We start from the raw sequence: 17,906 nt of genomic DNA on the forward strand, positions 1-17,906 counted from the left end.
AGGTTTAACAAATGCTATAACCTCACAACTTCCTAAACCAACAAAACAATGTTAGGCTTTCCAATCTCGTTTCAGGAAAAGACCCTCCCCTATAGTGAGTATTTTAGATGCATTATGAGGTCTTTGTAATGCATAATGCTTGACTCAAAAGGTCAGCTATCAACATATTCATTAGAAAGGTGGTAAAACAAAGGACATGAATGAAAGCATTCAGAAATCCCTAAAATATATTGGTTGATGTACATGGGAAAGCATATCAGAGACAATGGTATACTAAGACAAAGGAGTAAAGACACAGAACACACTCAAACATTTTGCAAAAAAATATAAAACATATAGTAAGACTAGAAATGAAAGCCAATCATTTGAAATCAAACGGAATAATCTCTTGCAGATGATTCCTTTATTTTGAGTTTATCACACACAATCATGGCTGTGCCTCCTCTCTCTCTCCCTCCCTCCCTCCCTCCCTCCCTCCCTTCATCTCTGTAACCAATCTGTAACCACACTTGACTGCAACTCTTGCAGCAACGCACCAGCTCCAGCTCTTCTCTGTCAAAATGCCAGACTCTAATGAAGCTATTCCAGCACCGTGCCAGGTTATCAAAGAAGATGTTAACAAATGGTGAGTTATGAGAGGAATGATGTATACTTGTATTTTTTAATAATATATACAGGTATAATATTGTTTCCATTCAGTGTGGCAGTCTTTGGTGAAGTTTAAGTGCCAGTGCAGAGTGTTTCTGTATAACTTTGCGCCCTCAAAGATGATTTGGGTTCCAACTACATACTAGTCACTTTCCATTACAACTTAGTGTCCATTAATTCATCAATACTGACCCCTCTGTGTGGGACATTCAGTGTATTCCTATTCATTTCCGGGCTCAACTTGTAAGTCCGATTGGAATCAATGTAGAATACTTGTTTACAACTTTCAGTGAATCCACTCAACATCACAAGAATAAGAGTAATGGCATTTACAGAGGGCTCTTGCATGTAACATACATGTCTTGAGGAGCACAAATACACCTGAGGTTTAAAATAGGCGTCCACATGAATAACCTCTTGAGCATCGACACATTCCAGGCTGTTGGTTCGTGTTACATGAAGAAGCGACAGGCGATTGGTGCGTGTCCACGTGTTTGTGGAGCTGCTGCACAGATACACAATCTTCTTCTCGTACTTAGATAAAAAGCAGCTGTGGCGGTTTGAGTTTGAATATACTGTAATAATCCTTTTCTTGCACACTAGACTGAATTTAGAGGTATTACTTGTATCCTCCACGCAGTCATTTGATCTTTAATGTGTAAATTTGTTTTTACACATGTCATATTTTAAAGGAAACTATGTAATATGCCAAAGAGGATAACCCAGCTCTATGTGCATCGAGTGGTAAGTGTGTTTTGTAAATCCAGCTTTGTGTTTCAGTGTTAGAGAGAAGGGAGTGGAAGGCTGTAAAGATCTGATAGATGCCTTCCAGGCCTGTATAAAGACCCTGTCAGAGGGATCATGATACACAAGGAAGTACATCTTAATAAAATGTAAGTTGACAAGAATGACTACAAAATATTATGGTCATTTGTTTTCCTAAATAAAGAGCAATAAAACGTCCTGTGGTCTTACACTGAAAAGTGCTTGTAAATCAGAATACTAGCAATCATTCAAAGCTATTGGCGGTCAGTTACTGAGGTGAAATGTGTATGTATTTTAGGCTATTTTGTCACATCACTTGACTAATTTCACAAGCTGATAACCAAGAATCATCAATGAGTTCATGAAGAGATGAAGTCTGAAGCATATGGCTCATCATCTTATACAGAACTAGACTAAAATTAAAAAGGAAAATAGAAGTTGAAATAAAAATCAAATGTAGATCTCAAGAACTGACCCAAAGAAAAATGTTTAAATGATGAATGGATTTTGGGAAATGGGAATTTGAAACAACAACATATAACATATAACAACAATAACATATACATTACTGACTTTGTGAAGGCTGGTTTGATCCTTTATTTGCCATGTTTATATTAGTAGTATTGCATAGAAACTATGTGTGTGTTGTAAGGTACCTTCAGGAGCCAAATAGTTTGTCACATATTCCATATGCTATTGCAAAGTCATAACATTTACCATCTTCTTCTTTTTTAATCACAGTTTCATCTGATCAAACCTCTCCATTCTAACCAGCATTCCTTTCCTTGCTTTTGGCACTGGACTGAACCATCTGACAATCTGAAGAGGGGGGTGATGACACTTAGCATCTGAGGCTACACGCTTCTATCAATGTGACAATGTTTACATCAATGTTATAACTCTATAACTCTTATTACCAATACACTGAACATATTGATGCATAATACATTCATGCAAATAAATACAACAATAATTATAAATCAGATCTGCTGCACAGTGTATTTTTTTCTTGAGAATCAGATGTTATAATATCAGCAGTTCTGTTGCGTCCCCAAACTCTTCCACATACTGGCTGTTGAATTGGCACAGGCTTCTACGTGGAATAGCTTCTCTTAATGGAAGAACAGTTTGTTAATCTCTGCTTAATCCTCACATTAGTTCCTGCACTGAGCAGTCCAATGTCACTTTTCACAGTTGGAGCTCTTTCAATGGGTGTGGGGGTTGAATGCACAAAGAGTGGACTGGAGAAAGGACCTGGAAGAGAAGTGTTTTCAGTAGACCGGAGGAAAAGGTTTTAAGAAACCAGAGGGTTTTACTTACATGCTGTATGTTACAGAATAACCTCCCACGTAATTGAGGAGTGATTCAGGATCAACTCTGGAAAGACAGAAATCCCTTAAATGAGAATATTAGTGGCTGACATTCAGCTGTGAAAGAAAACATATATGGGTGGGAAGACATGTAGTTTTTAGGTTTATGGAAAGACAAACTTCATTCTGTCCTCAAAACTACTGCAGACTGAGACTTGTTGTCTTACTAACTCCTCCTCCTTTGTTTCTTTGACACCCTTGTTGCCTCAATTTTTTTTATTCATGATGGGAAAACCAAACAAAACATGATTTTTTTAATACATACATCATACATGTGTCCTTTAAGACGTTTATCATTTACAGTCCTGATTTGTAAAGCACAGATGTCAAAGACCACATATGTGCCATCAGAATTAACCAGAAAACGGTAGGACGAGTTTTCTGTTCTATTTCTGCTCCGTGGTTGGAGACAAATCCTTCTGGCTGCGTGTAAATCAACCAGATAGGCGCAGATGAAGATGGGCTTTGGGGAATTATCCGCCCACACACAACATTTCAAATTGAGATTTTAGAGATTTTCAAGGCACTTTACAGATGATACATTCGAATGTCCTACTTACCCTTTTTTAAATTTATAAAACTGTCATGCCTGCATGATTCATTTAACAGCACCTACCACTTGTCTTTCAGTTGTCATAGAAGAGGAGGGGCGGTGGGACACTCTTCATTAAGGAATTGTGATCATCGGATTTTTTTTGTTGCTTTTTCTACTGTTACTATTATCTTCAGGAATAACGCACCATCATTACAAAGAAAATGTATGTGGAAATAATACATTTTTTACACCAGTCAATTTATTTGTAGCTGTGAAAATGTACTTTGAACACTAGGATTTGACATTAAGTTCAAACAGCCATCTTATAGATATATAATTTTTTTCTGAATTGAATGGCATAAAAAAAGAAAAAGTAAATTCTCACAAAATTGATCATTGAAGAACATACTTTTATTTTTTACATTTGTACATTTAGGTCTCTATACATCTTTACTTAAGTCATATGTTCCTAAATGCAAGGGTTTTACTTGTAATGGACATAGTAATGCCAGAATTCAGTTTCAGCTAAGAGTCCTGCATGTTACAAGTAAAAGTAACATTACTCGTGAAATGTGTTATTAAAACTATACTCACTATGCACTATGCTTTTCACAGTGTTATAATCATCAACATTGTATTGTTTCATGAGTGCAATCCAATATTTAAACATCAGTTGGAGCTTGAATTACATTATACTGCTGAGTAGTTTGATCTATAAAAATGCATTAAAGTACATCAATTAATTACATTTTGTAGTACAAGCAGTCTTTGAAATGTTTTGACTGAAGTAATGTATTTGAGTATTACATTTAGGTTAGTTTCAATTACATGGGAACTGGTAATGGAGTATTATTTTTGCAACTGTTTAAGTAAAATATCCTAATGCTTATTCCACAACAGCACGGCATTAAATTATCCCAAAGTTACACCTTTCATTTAATATTATATTCAGTTGAAAACACCACCTGTGGGCCACAAGTGATGAAAGGCCAGAAGGGCCAAAGCACCCCAGCATCCCTCATTCGCTGCCTCTGGCGATGTTTACAAAGGTCTTACATAATAACAGGGAGGGAGGCGTCCGCTACAATTCACGGGGCCCTCAGTGGGGCCACAGCGCGGAGGTGAATGCAGACGTAAGCCTATTTTGAGGAAGACGATCAGCGGGAGGGCGGGGGAGGAGAGGCGAGAGGAGAGTGGATGGAGAGGGAGTGGGACCCGGATGCTGATGCGAGTGAGGCGAAGGAAGGAAGAGGAGAGAGAAAATATCGATTTACGGCAAGAAAACCGAAGGGAGTATAACACAGGGGCCCATTACCCTGCGTGAACTATTATCAGGAGTGACGAGGGGAACGAGGCACTCGATAATAGTGCGGGCTGAACTGCGGATATCTGTGTTTTTTTTGCACCTGTGCATCCGCCGGTGAGGGAGGAGAAGGACACGCCAAAGGAGAGAGAAGATGCTGTGATCCGCTACTCGCAGTGATGTAGAGAGGCAGCGGCGAGGGGGGGGGGAGAGACAGGGAGGGGGAGGACTTCGCCAAAGATGGTTGTTTTGCTGGGAATACGCGTTTCACCTCGAGATATTGCGAGAATGCGGCGGCTGTCTGATCAATCTCACCGTTCGGCGATGCCCAGAAACTTCCGGAGGTGTCGGTTTTTTTGACAGGCGGCGCGAGCGAGACGGCCGTTGGTCCAGCCGTTGAAGCTAAAGCTAGCCTCGCTGCTGTGTGGGAGAAGCGGCGGCGAGGCTACGATAGCGCGTTACTGCACCTGTGAAACAGGCCTGACGGGGGGAATACTAACAACTCATTTTATTATCTATCGACCTATTTGACGTCGTGTTGTTGGCCTCCACCGGCGAGAGGACACACATCTTGTGCGTCAGACGTGACACCGCTCGGGTGTTTTAAGGCTAATAACGTCATATAGACACTTTGCGAGGAATTTTCTTATTCACTGTCATATACAGTTAACGTCATACATGTGAATTATACACATACGCTGATGTACAGGAGGGAGCTCTGCAGTTTACCTACCGTATCATGTTTTTCTTTAGGTTACTGCTCGGTATTTAACGCATAAAACAGCGTAGGAACTCTTAGTTTCTCTGCTTTAATCAACCACGAGCAAGCAGTTTTTTTATTTTTGTTGAATATCATAATAATACACGTGAACCGTGATTCAGATTAATAAAGGCAGGTATATTATCTTTGTGTGTTAACCACGTTTAGATGAAGGATGCTCATTTGGCATCCAGATGTAGTAAATCAGCAGCAGTTTGATTTGTGCATTTGGTCACGTGTTTGTAACTTCAGGGTTGCATTGTTGTCACTGAAATAAAAGATAGTCCTTCTGCACCATCTTGTATCTCACAATAACTGTATAATATCACAGTGATTGCAATAACCACTGTGCAGTAATAGTAGTAGTCGTTGTAGTGTATTAGCCTCCAGAAAGAGCAGTATGAGTAAGGAACTGTCTCTAAGTCAGTCAGCTCAATATGTTGGGCCCTACCGACTGGAGAAAACTCTGGGGAAGGGACAGACAGGTGAGTACAAAATGTTTCATTTTAAACTGCTATTTCATGCCAATCTGTCTCCTGTTGTCTCTGTACAACTCTCGCATTGTGTATTTCAGGACTGGTCAAGCTCGGGGTCCATTGCATTACGGGTCAGAAGGTAGCGATCAAAATAGTCAACAGAGAGAAGCTGTCTGAGTCAGTGCTGATGAAGGTACAGTGTGACGCCGTTGACCTTGTTGTAGTGATGATAATGCTAAATTTGTTTATGATGAGATGTTTTATGCAATACACAAACTACTCTGTATTATCTATATTTATCTTCTGTATTTTTTCAGAATTGAACCTCTATTCTGTTACTTCAAAAATGACATGCGTGGCTTGTGTCCTCTGCTTTAGTATCTTCACCTCCTTTTCTTTACATCTGTCTCCTCTCTAACCAGGTTGAGAGGGAGATTGCCATTCTGAAACTGATTGAGCATCCGCATGTGTTGAAGCTGCATGACGTTTACGAGAATAGCAAATACCTGTGAGTTCCCTTTTCGTTCAAAAGAGTCTCACAGCTGGCCTCAGTGCTGTCTGCATGCTTTTTTCTTGTTGTGAATGCTGAACTTTGGAGCAGGATGGGTATAAATATGACTCTAAGAACTATATTAATCTATTCTTATCACTTAAATTTTTCCTTCATCTCCTACAAAGTTGTTGATCTATCTTTAGAAAAAAAAATACTTGCCAAAATGCTTTAACACTGATATAAAACAACTGTTGGTGTAGACGGGTAGGTTGGCTGAAAGCGAGTATAAAAAAAAAAAGAAGAATTGCAAGATTTCATCTCAATGTTGTTGTCCTACAAGCCGACATCACACATCAATGGTATCTTACAGTTTAATATTGTATGGTTAGATTTTCATTTTTGGATTGATTTAATATATTTTCAGGATGTTCTCCTTCTGTCTCGTAGAAATGAACGTTTGAAGTAACTTTGTTGTCCCTGTATGTTGGCAGGTACCTGGTGTTGGAGCATGTGTCAGGAGGAGAGTTGTTTGACTACCTGGTGAAGAAAGGCCGACTGACTCCGAAAGAGGCCAGGAAGTTCTTCAGACAGATCATCTCTGCTTTGGATTTCTGCCACAGTCATTCCATCTGGTTGGTTTTTGCAGAGAGCAGTGGTTCTTAAATTAACCTCTTTAAACAATGAAGAATCAATGCCAATTGTATGTGTCATGGCAGAAGCTGCCTTAGTAACATCAGAAATGTATCTCAAACATTCCTCTTTTATACTGAATTGATATTTTCAAGCACTTATCCTTAAATACATTTCTGTGTCATAAAGTAGTGGACAAACTTGTGATTGTGCCGCATGAACCAATATTAAAAGCACTTTATCACACCCTTGTAGTCACAGTTAATATAAAATCCCTCATTCAGCACTAGAATACTTATGGTATCTGTTGTATGTTTGCAGTCACAGAGACCTGAAGCCTGAGAACTTGCTCCTGGATGAAAAGAACAACATCCGTATAGCTGACTTTGGCATGGCCTCCCTACAGGTGGGAGACAGTTTGTTGGAGACCAGCTGTGGGTGAGTACCTTATCTGTGATTGTGCGAATAATATTGTCTACACAGATTATACAAATTATATATATTTTAGGATTAAAATAAATCTATGCATATTACATAATGTTGTGATAAAGAGTACAGTAGTTGTCACGGACACTAGAGGCTTTATAAAACTTTAGTTATACTATTATTAGCATTAGTCTAAATTATTCTAGAATTGTAATCATAGAAATGTTGCTTGTAACATATTTATTTTATTTTAGATCCCCACATTATGCTTGCCCTGAAGTTATACGGGTAAGTGTTATTCAAATTTTGGTACCAGTAATATAAATTAGCAAATGATTATTAAATGACCCATTCAGTGGCAACAGTTGTTGTAACATGAGCTAAACACAAAGACATTGGTAAAAGTTTGAAAGCCATAAACAAATACTGGAACTAGTGTGAATGTAATATTAGGTCTGTCACTCAGGATGTTTTAAAGAAGGCTCATCTTTAGTCCGAGATATTCTTGAAGGCACTCAACATACACAACTATTATCTAGTTATATCAATAAAAAGATGGTTTCCCTGTGTTCAGGATTAAAATGGATTACTTTGTGTTTCTTTTGACTGAGATGTCATGGATAAACCTTCAATGTAATCAATGTGTGGAATTGATGTGGATTCGGTCTTCGGCAGGGAGAGAAATATGATGGGCGGAGAGCAGATGTGTGGAGCTGTGGGGTCATCCTGTTTGCTCTACTGGTGGTAGGTTTTTTCTAAATCCTTCATAATTCAGTTTGGTCCTTTTGTAAAATGACCCTCGTTTGTTGGCGGTCTTAACTTACTTTTCCTCTTTTCAAGTCAATTTTATTTGAGCCCATCTGTTTTTCCTCCTTACCGCTCCATTTCTATCCTACAGGGTGCCCTGCCCTTTGACCATGACAATTTACGCCAGCTCCTGGAGAAGGTGAAGAGTGGGGTGTTTCACATGCCCCACTTCATCCCCCCGGACTGCCAGTCCCTGCTCAAGGGCATGATTGAGGTCAACCCTGAAAAGAGGCTCACGGTATGAGACTTTGCTCCCACCAGACTCAGACACAGGGGGTTTGATTCAACACCTGGAATTGATACAGGTCTTATAAGCCCACTGTATCCAGAGATAGACCCACCCTGATGTACACCTGTTTGGATTGCCTCTCATTCCTTCCTTTTGAATACATGAATAGAAAAAAAGCTGTTAATTGGACCACCGTCATTAATATGAATAATTTCCTAGTTTTGATACATGTTTTGATTTGCCTGCTTTTCTTTACTTGAGCACTTTGCAGCTGGATCTTCACTATAGCATTTTGTTCATCATAGCTGATATAGATTAGAGCCACTTACATTGGGGTGATTAAATCATCAGTTTGTTTTAGACACAGGATCAAAAGAATCCAATTTTCAATGTATGCAAATTGGGATTTTTACTGTACAATATTTAGTACTGATGAGGTGTCTTGTGCATGCAAGAAAGGTATCTGGTGTGAAGTGTTTTCACAGCAAATCTCTGTGGCCATCTGGCTGTTAACAGACTGCCCTGTCACCCTTTACAGCTTGAGGCCATCCAGAAACATGCCTGGTATCTGTGAGTATATCACAATTTGTACATACTTTAACTATTCAATGAAAAGCACATTTATGGCGATGCAGTGTCATATTTATTAATACACACCATATCTGTGTCATTCATGTGTGTTTAATTGTGGTGTGTGTGTGTGTGGTTTCCAGGGGTGGTCGTAATGAGCCGTGTCCAGAGCAGCCGCCTCCCAGGCGAGTGTGTGTGAAACAAATCTCATCCCTGACTGAGCTGGACCCAGATGTGTTGGACAGCATGCACTCGCTGGGTTGTTTCAGAGACCGAGGCAAACTCACACGTGATTTACAATGTGAAGAGTAAGTATTTTTTTTAACTCTTGACACGTCTCATCTTTCCTGAAAAATGTAAACACTTCAACACAATGCAATGAAGTAGCCATGTAATGCAACTACTACTGCCTTACTTAAAAATGGACAGATATGTCCATTTTATCATTTAATAACAGTATTACATTACAGACTATCATATACAAACATATAGGAGCAAAACTAAAAAAATATCCATACATTTAGACATACACAACAATACAGTACATTGAACATCAAGTTAGTTCTTACTTTATTATAATCATGCAGCCATGTATTTTTATGCTTTTTTTATTGTGTGTATTGTGGTTAGACATTTGGAGCGCCGTCTGAAAGCAGAGAGGGATTATGGTTTCCTCTCCATCATGCAATGTGAAACTCCTGTTCTGAGTCAGGATGACTGACTCACCACAGGGTTAAAGCATGCAAGATGGCAGATAGACTAGCAGAGCTGAGCGATCAAGCCTCACAAATACCAAAGTCATGGGGTTGTCAGTTGCTTCTTGTCACAAAAGATTGATATTGAGGCTTTCAAACGATGCGCCGGTTTGTGCTCAAAGAAGTCTGTGTTTTGTCGTTATGACGTATTCCGTCGAGGACTGCAGCCTTTGAAGCATCCAGCCCCTGAACATACCTTTAAGGCACATGGTATAAGCAGGAGGAAATGTGTGGCCACAAGTTTAGATCCCAAGGTGACTACTCTCTCTAGTATGTTGCAGTAAATATATTTTTCAGTGGACAGCTGTGAATAAACACATCATCAATTCAAAAGAATTAAATTAAAAACTCATCCCGCTGCTGTCACTTGCTACTGGCAATGTTTTCTACACAGACTTTATAGCAGGGTCATCTACTATTTTCACATATTTTTCCTTTCAACATTATTCTTTCCCAACATCTCCTCCAATAAGTGTCTTTTTTTCTCTCTCTCTCTGTTTCTTTCAGAGAAAACCAGGAGAAGATGATCTATTACCTGCTGCTTGACAGGAAAGAGCGGTACCCAAGCTATGAGGATGAGGATTTGCCACCACGCAATGACGTAGGTCAGTCACTAGGGGGCAGGAGGGAACCACTCAAAGGAGAGAGTTGCTTTTCTCGGCCAGTTTCTTTGAAGCAATTGTTCTACAGTCTGTGAGTCTGGCGCATACACAGGTACTCATTACCTCTGCCAATGAATTTGGGATCATTTGGAATCTTTTCCAAACGTTATTACATTTTTGATGAAATATCTTGCAGAGGTAATCAGCTAGTTTTGTTTTTTAAATTATTTTATGATGGAATTTTATGGAACTATATGTAACATTCTACTATCAATAAGTCATAATTGGGTTTTAATAATTAAACCAGACTTTGCAAGACATCTGCAAGATTTCTCTATGTGACAAAACTAGAAGAGGGCAGCTATTCTGTATGTGCAAATAACGCTACATTTATCACAGTCACAGATGGTGCAGTGAGCTAAAGGCCTGTGGAGAAATCTCTTTCAGCATAATCATACTTTTCAGTACTGCAACACAAAAAATAAATGCATAATGACAGAGGGACATCAGGGAGCGGGATGATGAAGACGCAAACAAAAAGGACAAACCATCTTTCTGAGTGTTATTTTATCGTGGCAGTTGCACGACATATCATGCAAATATCAAATAATTGGGGCTTTAACAAAACTGCTTATTGACGTTGGTTAATTCTGTCATAACTTTATGTGGGTGTTTCACAGCAGACCCTCCTCGAAAGCGCGTGGACTCTCCAATGCTGACACGCCATGGCCGCTGTCGCCCCGAGAGGAAAAGCCTGGAGGTCCTAAGTGTTACTGAACAGGGGTCCCCTACCCCGCCTCGCAGGGCCCTAGACACAGCTGCACACAGCCAGAGGTAGAGTATGTTATACTTACACATATACAGTACACACATTCTAAATGTTAACACGAAGGCCCACAGTTTCTTGGTTGTTATACTCCGTTATTGTTGAAGATCTTTTGACCTCTGGTGTCTTTGTCAGATCTCGCTCCGTCAGTGGAGCATCAACTGGCCTCTCCTCCAGCCCTCTCAGCAGTCCCAGGGTAAGGGCCTGTTGGCCAACTTTTAACAAACTGTACACCTAATTGTTGCTGCTGCTTTGATGACCTGCACTTTGAACATGATGCATTGCAAGCATGCATTTTAAAATACTGAATTTACAACATTAACTTGCACATTCACATTTGATCTTAAAATCACACAGCAATACATTATCCCTTTCTAATGCCTATTTCCCCCCAACAAAAGCCCCAAAAAGAAGGAAATTGCCGTTGGCTTGGGGAAACCTGGGGTAGTTGTTGGCTCTAATAATAGGAATTTCACCTTATGTGTTGCATTGATAACATGTCCCTAGGTTATTGTTGCACCAAAATTAACTATAAATAGTCAAGATGTGTGGTGCAGGCTATTTTATGTGAGCCAACGACAACACCAACAAGCATGACTATGCCCATGGTATACGTCATTTACTGTCTTACTTTCTCACTTGTTTTTGATTACAAAACGTAGTTTAGAGACCAGGCATACTCAAGGACGGTCCCAAGAAAAATCTTGTAATGTGTGACCCTGTCGCTTGTTGGTCATGTTGTTTACTAATTACATTGTAAACTATCAAATCAGAATGCTGTGATTACCTAAGCAACTTGTATTCACTGGTATCGCCCAACCTGGCATCAAACTCTTTAAAAAAATGGAATCCACTCCTCAATCATCACAACACCAGCTCCCCAGATTTAATCTTACGCGACAGGAGATTTGTGTGGCATTTTTCTTCTGTCTTCATGTCACTTCTCTTCTTCACCATACATGAACTAGTTGTAAATACAATTTTTAAGATAATACCATTAGATCTTTTTATTGGATGATTTATTTTGGTTGATGTGATAATTTGCTTTTCTGATTTGCTCATATTCTAAACTACATTGAAACACTCAATAGATGATAAATTAATCAACCGTAATATACCAGCACTCACTGAACTGTAACACCTTCACTGCCACTGTCCTTTGTCACTGCATTTTGTCACTTTGTCACTACCACAACTGTCACTAAACATTCACTCACATAAGATACAAAATGAAAGCTTTTATAGTCAGCAATGATAGTATTGCATTTGACACTTTCACTACTCACAAGATGCACTCTTTTGTCATGAAGCATGATATTCATTTTCATCCTTTCTCCATGTTCCATCCCCTCTCTTTCTTATTATCCATCTCTCCCACCCCACAAACCCCACTTCCCAGTCCTATCAAAGCCCCGTCTTCACTTTCAGCCAATCAGACGTCACTTCTGCCACCACCACCCCCCTCACAAAGGAGCCCAAACAGGGAAACGCCACCACTCCTCGCTCAACACGGGCTCATGACAAGCCCAAAGCTTCCCCCAACCCAAAGACCCAGACCCTGCCCGCCAAGGGACCAGCAGACCGACCCCATCTGCAGCCCATCAAGTCCCTGCCTCTGCACAACCCATCCTCCCGCTCACCCTCCCCTTCTGCGCTCCTGTCACCCATCCCTCGTTTCTTCTTCCCTTCGTCCTCTCTCCTAAAGTCAGTGACTAAGAGCTTCTATCCAAACTCTGCCCACTCTGTGCCGCAGGTTACTCCCCAAGGCTCTCCGTTGCCCACTCCCTTGGGCACCCCTGTCCACCACCCTCACCACCCCTCCTCCACCCCGCCCTCCTCTTCCTCGTCCTCGTCCTCCTCGCGGGCAGAGGGAGGGGGAGGGGTGGGCTCACTGTCCCTGACCCCACCCTCCAGCCCAGGAGGGGGAAGCGGCATGGCGGCTAGCAGCTCCGCCCACTGGAGGACTCGCCTCAATTCTTTCAAGAACAACCTGCTGGGCTCACCCCGCTTCCATCGCCGTAAACTGCAAGGTGAGTTTTATAGTTTACCTCGATACTATGTGGTCGTCGGTAGCTGCACAGGTATGGTAAATACTAAAGTAGCTCACCCGTTTCAGAACGTTTCCTCGGCTTTAACACTTGGAACACATTACTTTTCTTTTTCAGTATTTCAGACCTCTATAAATGGATTATATCGCAATTATTTTTTCCTCTGGCTTTCAACAAAAAATCTAATATTGTACACACATTTTAATATGAGTTGTTTCTTTCAGTTCCTACATCAGAAGACATGTCCAGTCTAACACCAGAATCCAGCCCTGAGTAAGTCACAGCCCCTTGAGTTAAATGACTGAGGAAGAAACAAATGTGTACCAGAGGTGTCGCTTGTTTTCACTCAATAAAGCCGTGTGTTTGTGCTCTTGTTCTCTATGCCTGCGGCTATTTGCTCCTACTGTATAATTTGTGTCTGGCTACCAGGCTGGCTAAGAAGTCGTGGTTTGGGAACTTCATCGGCTTGGAGAAAGAGGAGCAGATCTTTGTGGTGATCAGAGACAAACCTCTGAGTTCTGTCAAAGCCGACATTGTCCACGCCTTCCTGTCTGTGAGTATCTGATGTGTTCTGTCTTTCACGCCTGTCACTATCAAAGCTTGTTTGTAGAAAGCGTGTCTCTCACTGGCAAAGCTGTAAGGACTTCGCATGCACTCTCATACTGTACACACATCATTTCTTTCATTATTTCTGCTTTCTCTATTTCAATCTTGCTCACTCGTGGCACGTTGATAGATCACTTTGCTTCCACCAATGGCTCACCCTTTTCTCTTCTCCTCACCCTCACCCTTTGTCTCCCTATACTCACGTTGGCCCCCGTACCTCTCCCGCCTCGTAAGTCTGTCGGTCTCTCTGCTTCTTCTCTCTCTCCCTACCAAACAGATCCCGTCACTCAGTCACAGCGTTCTCTCTCAGACCAGCTTTCGCGCCGAGTACAAGTCCTCCGGCGGCCCCTCCGTCTTCCAGAAGCCCGTCAAGTTCCAGGTGGACATTGCTTTCTCCGAAGGCGAGAGGGAACGAGACAGGGAGAGGACCGAGAGGGAGGGCAGGAGGGAGACGGGAATCTACAGCGTGACGTTCACCCTCATTTCAGGCAAGCGGAGGAACCATTTCATTTAAATTTTAACCATTCAATAGGGACCTGATTTAAACATTTTGGAAGAGCAATGCAATGTTTCATCCTGTTTCCACTCGTTATGCTAAGCTAACAGGATGCTCGCTTTAGCCATGTATATAAAGAGTTGTAAAACATGTTTTATCTAACTCACTGCCAGAAAGCAAATATTGCCTAAAACGTCAAACTATTCCTTTAAATATAAAAAGATAATTGGCTCCAAATGCTTTTGCAGATCCTTCATCTTGTTTATTTATTCTCTGATTCAGACATTTCATGAAATAAATCATGATTTCATTACTTTCTTTTAATATATGAGTGCACAATGGACAGTGATGCGTCTGAGAAATTGCTGATCTGAAAATGTTATAGTAATGGTTTTGGTGCTGAACCTCAAGTATCATATTGCCTTGCCTTGCATTTCCAGGTCCGAGTCGCAGGTTCAGACGAGTAGTGGAAACAATTCAAGCCCAGCTTCTCAGCTCCCATGACCAACCCATGGTGCAAACCCTTTCTGGTGAGACTGCTTTTACACACTTGTGTACCTAGCTTTGACTTTGTCTTCTAGATGCATAAAGGAGTAGCTATCTTTGTTCTGAAATGGTTCCTAACCACATGACCAATACTTATTTTCTTGTGCTGGAATTGTCTTAAAGTATTTACAGAATAGGATGGTGCTGTTTTCAGCACTGTCTGAACAGTAGTGTCCGCCTCCGACTGTTTCTCAATTGAACAACGAACTTCAAGGCTCGCCTCCGACTTTTTGTAATCACAACTGCATCTCATTTCATTCACTGTAGCAAGTATATGTCGAGAGTGACTTTCCTCTTCTCCTCTACAGATCCCTTCCCAGATGAGAAGAACGGCCGGCCCCATGGGACCCCCACCCGCCAAAACTCGAGGCGTTCCGAGGGTGGGGGCGACAGGTGCGAGTGGGGCGACCGAGCAGATGGCGGAGGCATAGGTGGCAGCGGGGGAGTTCTGCAGCGCAGAGGCTCGGCGAAAGAGAGAACCCGACTGCTGTCCTCCAATGGAACCCAATCCCAACCGTAGGATAGAAAGTGAGACTACGCAGCAGGATGCCTGAACTACACCGGAGAGAAGACAGTGTAGCTTCATCTCCAAGTATCACTGCGAGCCATGAGCTACTCCTATTCTTCCTTGACTAAGTTATTGAAGGTGCTTGACTAGCAAGGATTGAGCCGTTTCCCCGTCATGCTTTTTTCCCCCCAACTTGAGATTCTTTTGATCTTCTGGATCACCAGGATTCCTTCCCCTTAAATGAGAACAAAGTGTTAAGGAATCACCCTTTAATGGAAAAAATAATAGGAATGAGCAGTTTGCTATCCATCATAGATACAGCTTCACCAATCAAACTAGGAATTTTGAAGTGCTAATGTGCATGCCAGTTAGCAAATCAGCCTGCTAAAGGATGCTGAAATGATCAGATAGGCTAGTCTACCATATCATTGTAATACAGTATCTGACACCAAAAAGAAATAACAGTCTTGTGATGGTTCTCAAGATTACTCTTAAAATTAACCAGTGCACTCATATCATTATCAAGCAACATGCAATTACCAGTCCATACTGGTAAGAAATATAGACGTATCTCAGCAGATGAACCCTAAGAGTTAGCAACCTGCTCCCACTTCAGTCAGTGATGACGAGCTGAACAAAAGGTCCTGATTTTCTCAGGAGAAACTACATCCTAGAATTCCAGCAGTGTCTTCTCCTGAGGTAAAGAAAACCAACAAAGTAAGCTAAGTAAGTGAATGTGAATGTGAAAAAAAGTATTTTTTTATTTAGTTTGTATTTATTGTTTACATATTTCTTTGGAGGATGTCAGTAGCATAGTGATGACAGAAAAGACAGTAACTGAAAATACTCTACAGTGTTGGAGAGGGAAAGCTGACCAGTTGCATTTTAGAAGGCTTTTGTTTTGAGTTTAATGTTTTTATTCTTTTCTATTTTCTTTTTACTCAGAGACAATATTAAACAATACATCTAAGATTTTCGTATTGGACCCCTGTTGCTCTGAAGAAAAGTATTTTTGATTTGAACAGAAATATAAACATAATTATATGAAAAAACACTTTGCGTGAATAGTTCCATGAACCTCATCACAGCTGTTTGTGACCCCAGATTGAATGAGAAGAGCATTCCTGGCCCGTGGATCAAACAGAAGCCATCTTTCTTGTCGAGCTTGTCTCCTATTGCCATAGTATTAATGTACTGACTCAGAACAAACTAAAACAACAAAAAAACAAAAAACAAAGGAAATATATCAATGGACATTTTCGATAATGCCGGACTTCAAAAGGCTTGCGATGTCAATTCTTTGTTGAACGGGACTTCAAAATGGGAAGCAAGCAAAGAGTCATCTAACCCCATGCTACCAACTTCAGTGTTCACCAACAAGCCAAGTAGTTCATCACTGCACTCACGCTCATCACCAGAGAGTCGCACCATTCTGCAAGCAGACGTAGCAACTCGGGACAGTCATGTATTACTCCAGCACTCGTCAGACAAGTCGATGATTCTCACCAGTCTTCCTTCCATACAGCACAATATGCAACAATCGTGCAGAATGTTTTCAGAGAGATACACAGTGCTACAGTTATGTTTATTTTTATTTCTGTTTTTTATATTTGTTACTTAACTATCCATGTATTTATTTGTTTTTATTTAATTCTGTGTGAGTTTATTTGTTCATGTGGTTGCTAGTGCCATGCATTTGTTTACAAACTGTTTTATGCCAACAAAATATATAGAGAGCTATTTAAAGAACAATCCTGTTATATTTAATTTCTCATTTTCACTCTCTTTGAGTGTTTGTTTCCAAGAAGAAGAACGACTTTGATAGCAGGACTGACAAGTTGCTCTCATCCGACTTCTCCGATGATCTTTGTTTATATCTTACATGTGTTTTATCGCACTTATCTCTGACAACTGGAACGTGTGTGAGACGGGTGGATGATGGCCGAGTGAGAGTGAGCTGAAATTGTTGCAGCAGATGTATTTTGAGCTGATCACGTGCAGAGATTTTGACTGACCCAAGAAATATTACATCAACTAACATAGCCAAACCCTGACCAGCACATAATTTCTCTCACACACATTAAATGCTTGCTAACTCGCTTCATCTCTTGGTTTCATGCCTTGCCCCTTTAACCTGTCTGTTTGCCTGTTCACCTGTCGTGTAGCCATCATCACAAGAGAAACTGTACAAAGTTGTTTGCCACATTGTCCGTATACACTCTTTGATTGCTCACCATCCCCATTTTCATCTCTCTCCTCACTGCATCACCTCCACTTTCATTGACCCAACTCTGGCTAAGATTGTAAACTATTCTCCATTCATAAGGGTCAGTAGAATAAGGTGTTTAAAAAAGAAATGTCTGTATCATAATTTAAATATAAAAAGTGCACTATTATAACTATTGCCTGTGATAAAAAAATTATGATTGAATTGATGGTCAAAATAAAGAGAGATCCACCTTATTGTTATGGTTACAATAATAAACCCTAAATTCATGTGTGTCTAT

The 17,906-nt window shown here is 40.7% G+C and overlaps 1 protein-coding gene and 1 long non-coding RNA gene across 6 annotated transcripts; both read left to right on the plus strand.

Annotated features, from left to right (window-relative positions):
* The first annotated feature begins 519 nt into the window (after positions 1-519).
* LOC137789168 (uncharacterized) lies at positions 520-2,370 on the plus strand. Its single transcript, XR_011077809.1, has 3 exons — positions 520-625; positions 1,429-1,541; positions 2,155-2,370. It is a non-coding gene; the product is annotated as an uncharacterized lncRNA (long non-coding RNA).
* Positions 2,371-4,505: 2,135 nt separating this feature from the next.
* On the plus strand, positions 4,506-17,862 carry brsk1a (BR serine/threonine kinase 1a). 5 transcript variants are annotated; one of them, XM_068582884.1, is made up of 19 exons: positions 4,506-5,866; positions 5,956-6,050; positions 6,280-6,365; positions 6,842-6,982; positions 7,302-7,418; positions 7,661-7,694; positions 8,082-8,150; positions 8,305-8,451; positions 8,981-9,012; positions 9,156-9,320; positions 10,275-10,372; positions 11,050-11,203; positions 11,331-11,391; positions 12,595-13,225; positions 13,468-13,516; positions 13,673-13,796; positions 14,127-14,337; positions 14,786-14,875; positions 15,200-17,862. In XM_068582884.1, exons 1-19 carry the CDS (start codon positions 5,782-5,784, stop codon positions 15,409-15,411), a joined length of 2,601 nt encoding a protein of 866 aa, XP_068438985.1. In that variant the 5' UTR covers positions 4,506-5,781; the 3' UTR covers positions 15,412-17,862. The 5 variants fall into 5 exon arrangements, with proteins under 5 accessions (XP_068438985.1, XP_068438988.1, XP_068438986.1 ...); XM_068582887.1 differs by having other exon boundaries at positions 12,949-13,225; XM_068582885.1 differs by having other exon boundaries at positions 11,053-11,203.
* The last annotated feature ends 44 nt before the right edge of the window (positions 17,863-17,906 follow it).

The sequence above is a fragment of the Clinocottus analis genome, unplaced genomic scaffold, assembly GCF_023055335.1.
Source record: "Clinocottus analis isolate CAN_PGR_092001 unplaced genomic scaffold, fCliAna1.0.p SCAF_19, whole genome shotgun sequence".
NCBI classification, from domain to species: domain Eukaryota; kingdom Metazoa; phylum Chordata; class Actinopteri; order Perciformes; family Cottidae; genus Clinocottus; species Clinocottus analis.

What these genes read in the sequence shown, in the direction of transcription:
- brsk1a (XM_068582884.1), top strand. Translation starts at nt 5,782, where the DNA reads ATGAGTAAGGAACTGTCTCTAAGTCAGTCAGCTCAATATGTTGGGCCC. An exon ending in TACGAGAATAGCAAATACCT is followed by an intron (nt 6,366 to 6,841) that starts GTGAGTTCCCTT and finishes GTATGTTGGCAG; the next exon opens with GTACCTGGTGTTGGAGCATG. An exon ending in CCATCGCCGTAAACTGCAAG is followed by an intron (nt 13,226 to 13,467) that starts GTGAGTTTTATA and finishes TGTTTCTTTCAG; the next exon opens with TTCCTACATCAGAAGACATG.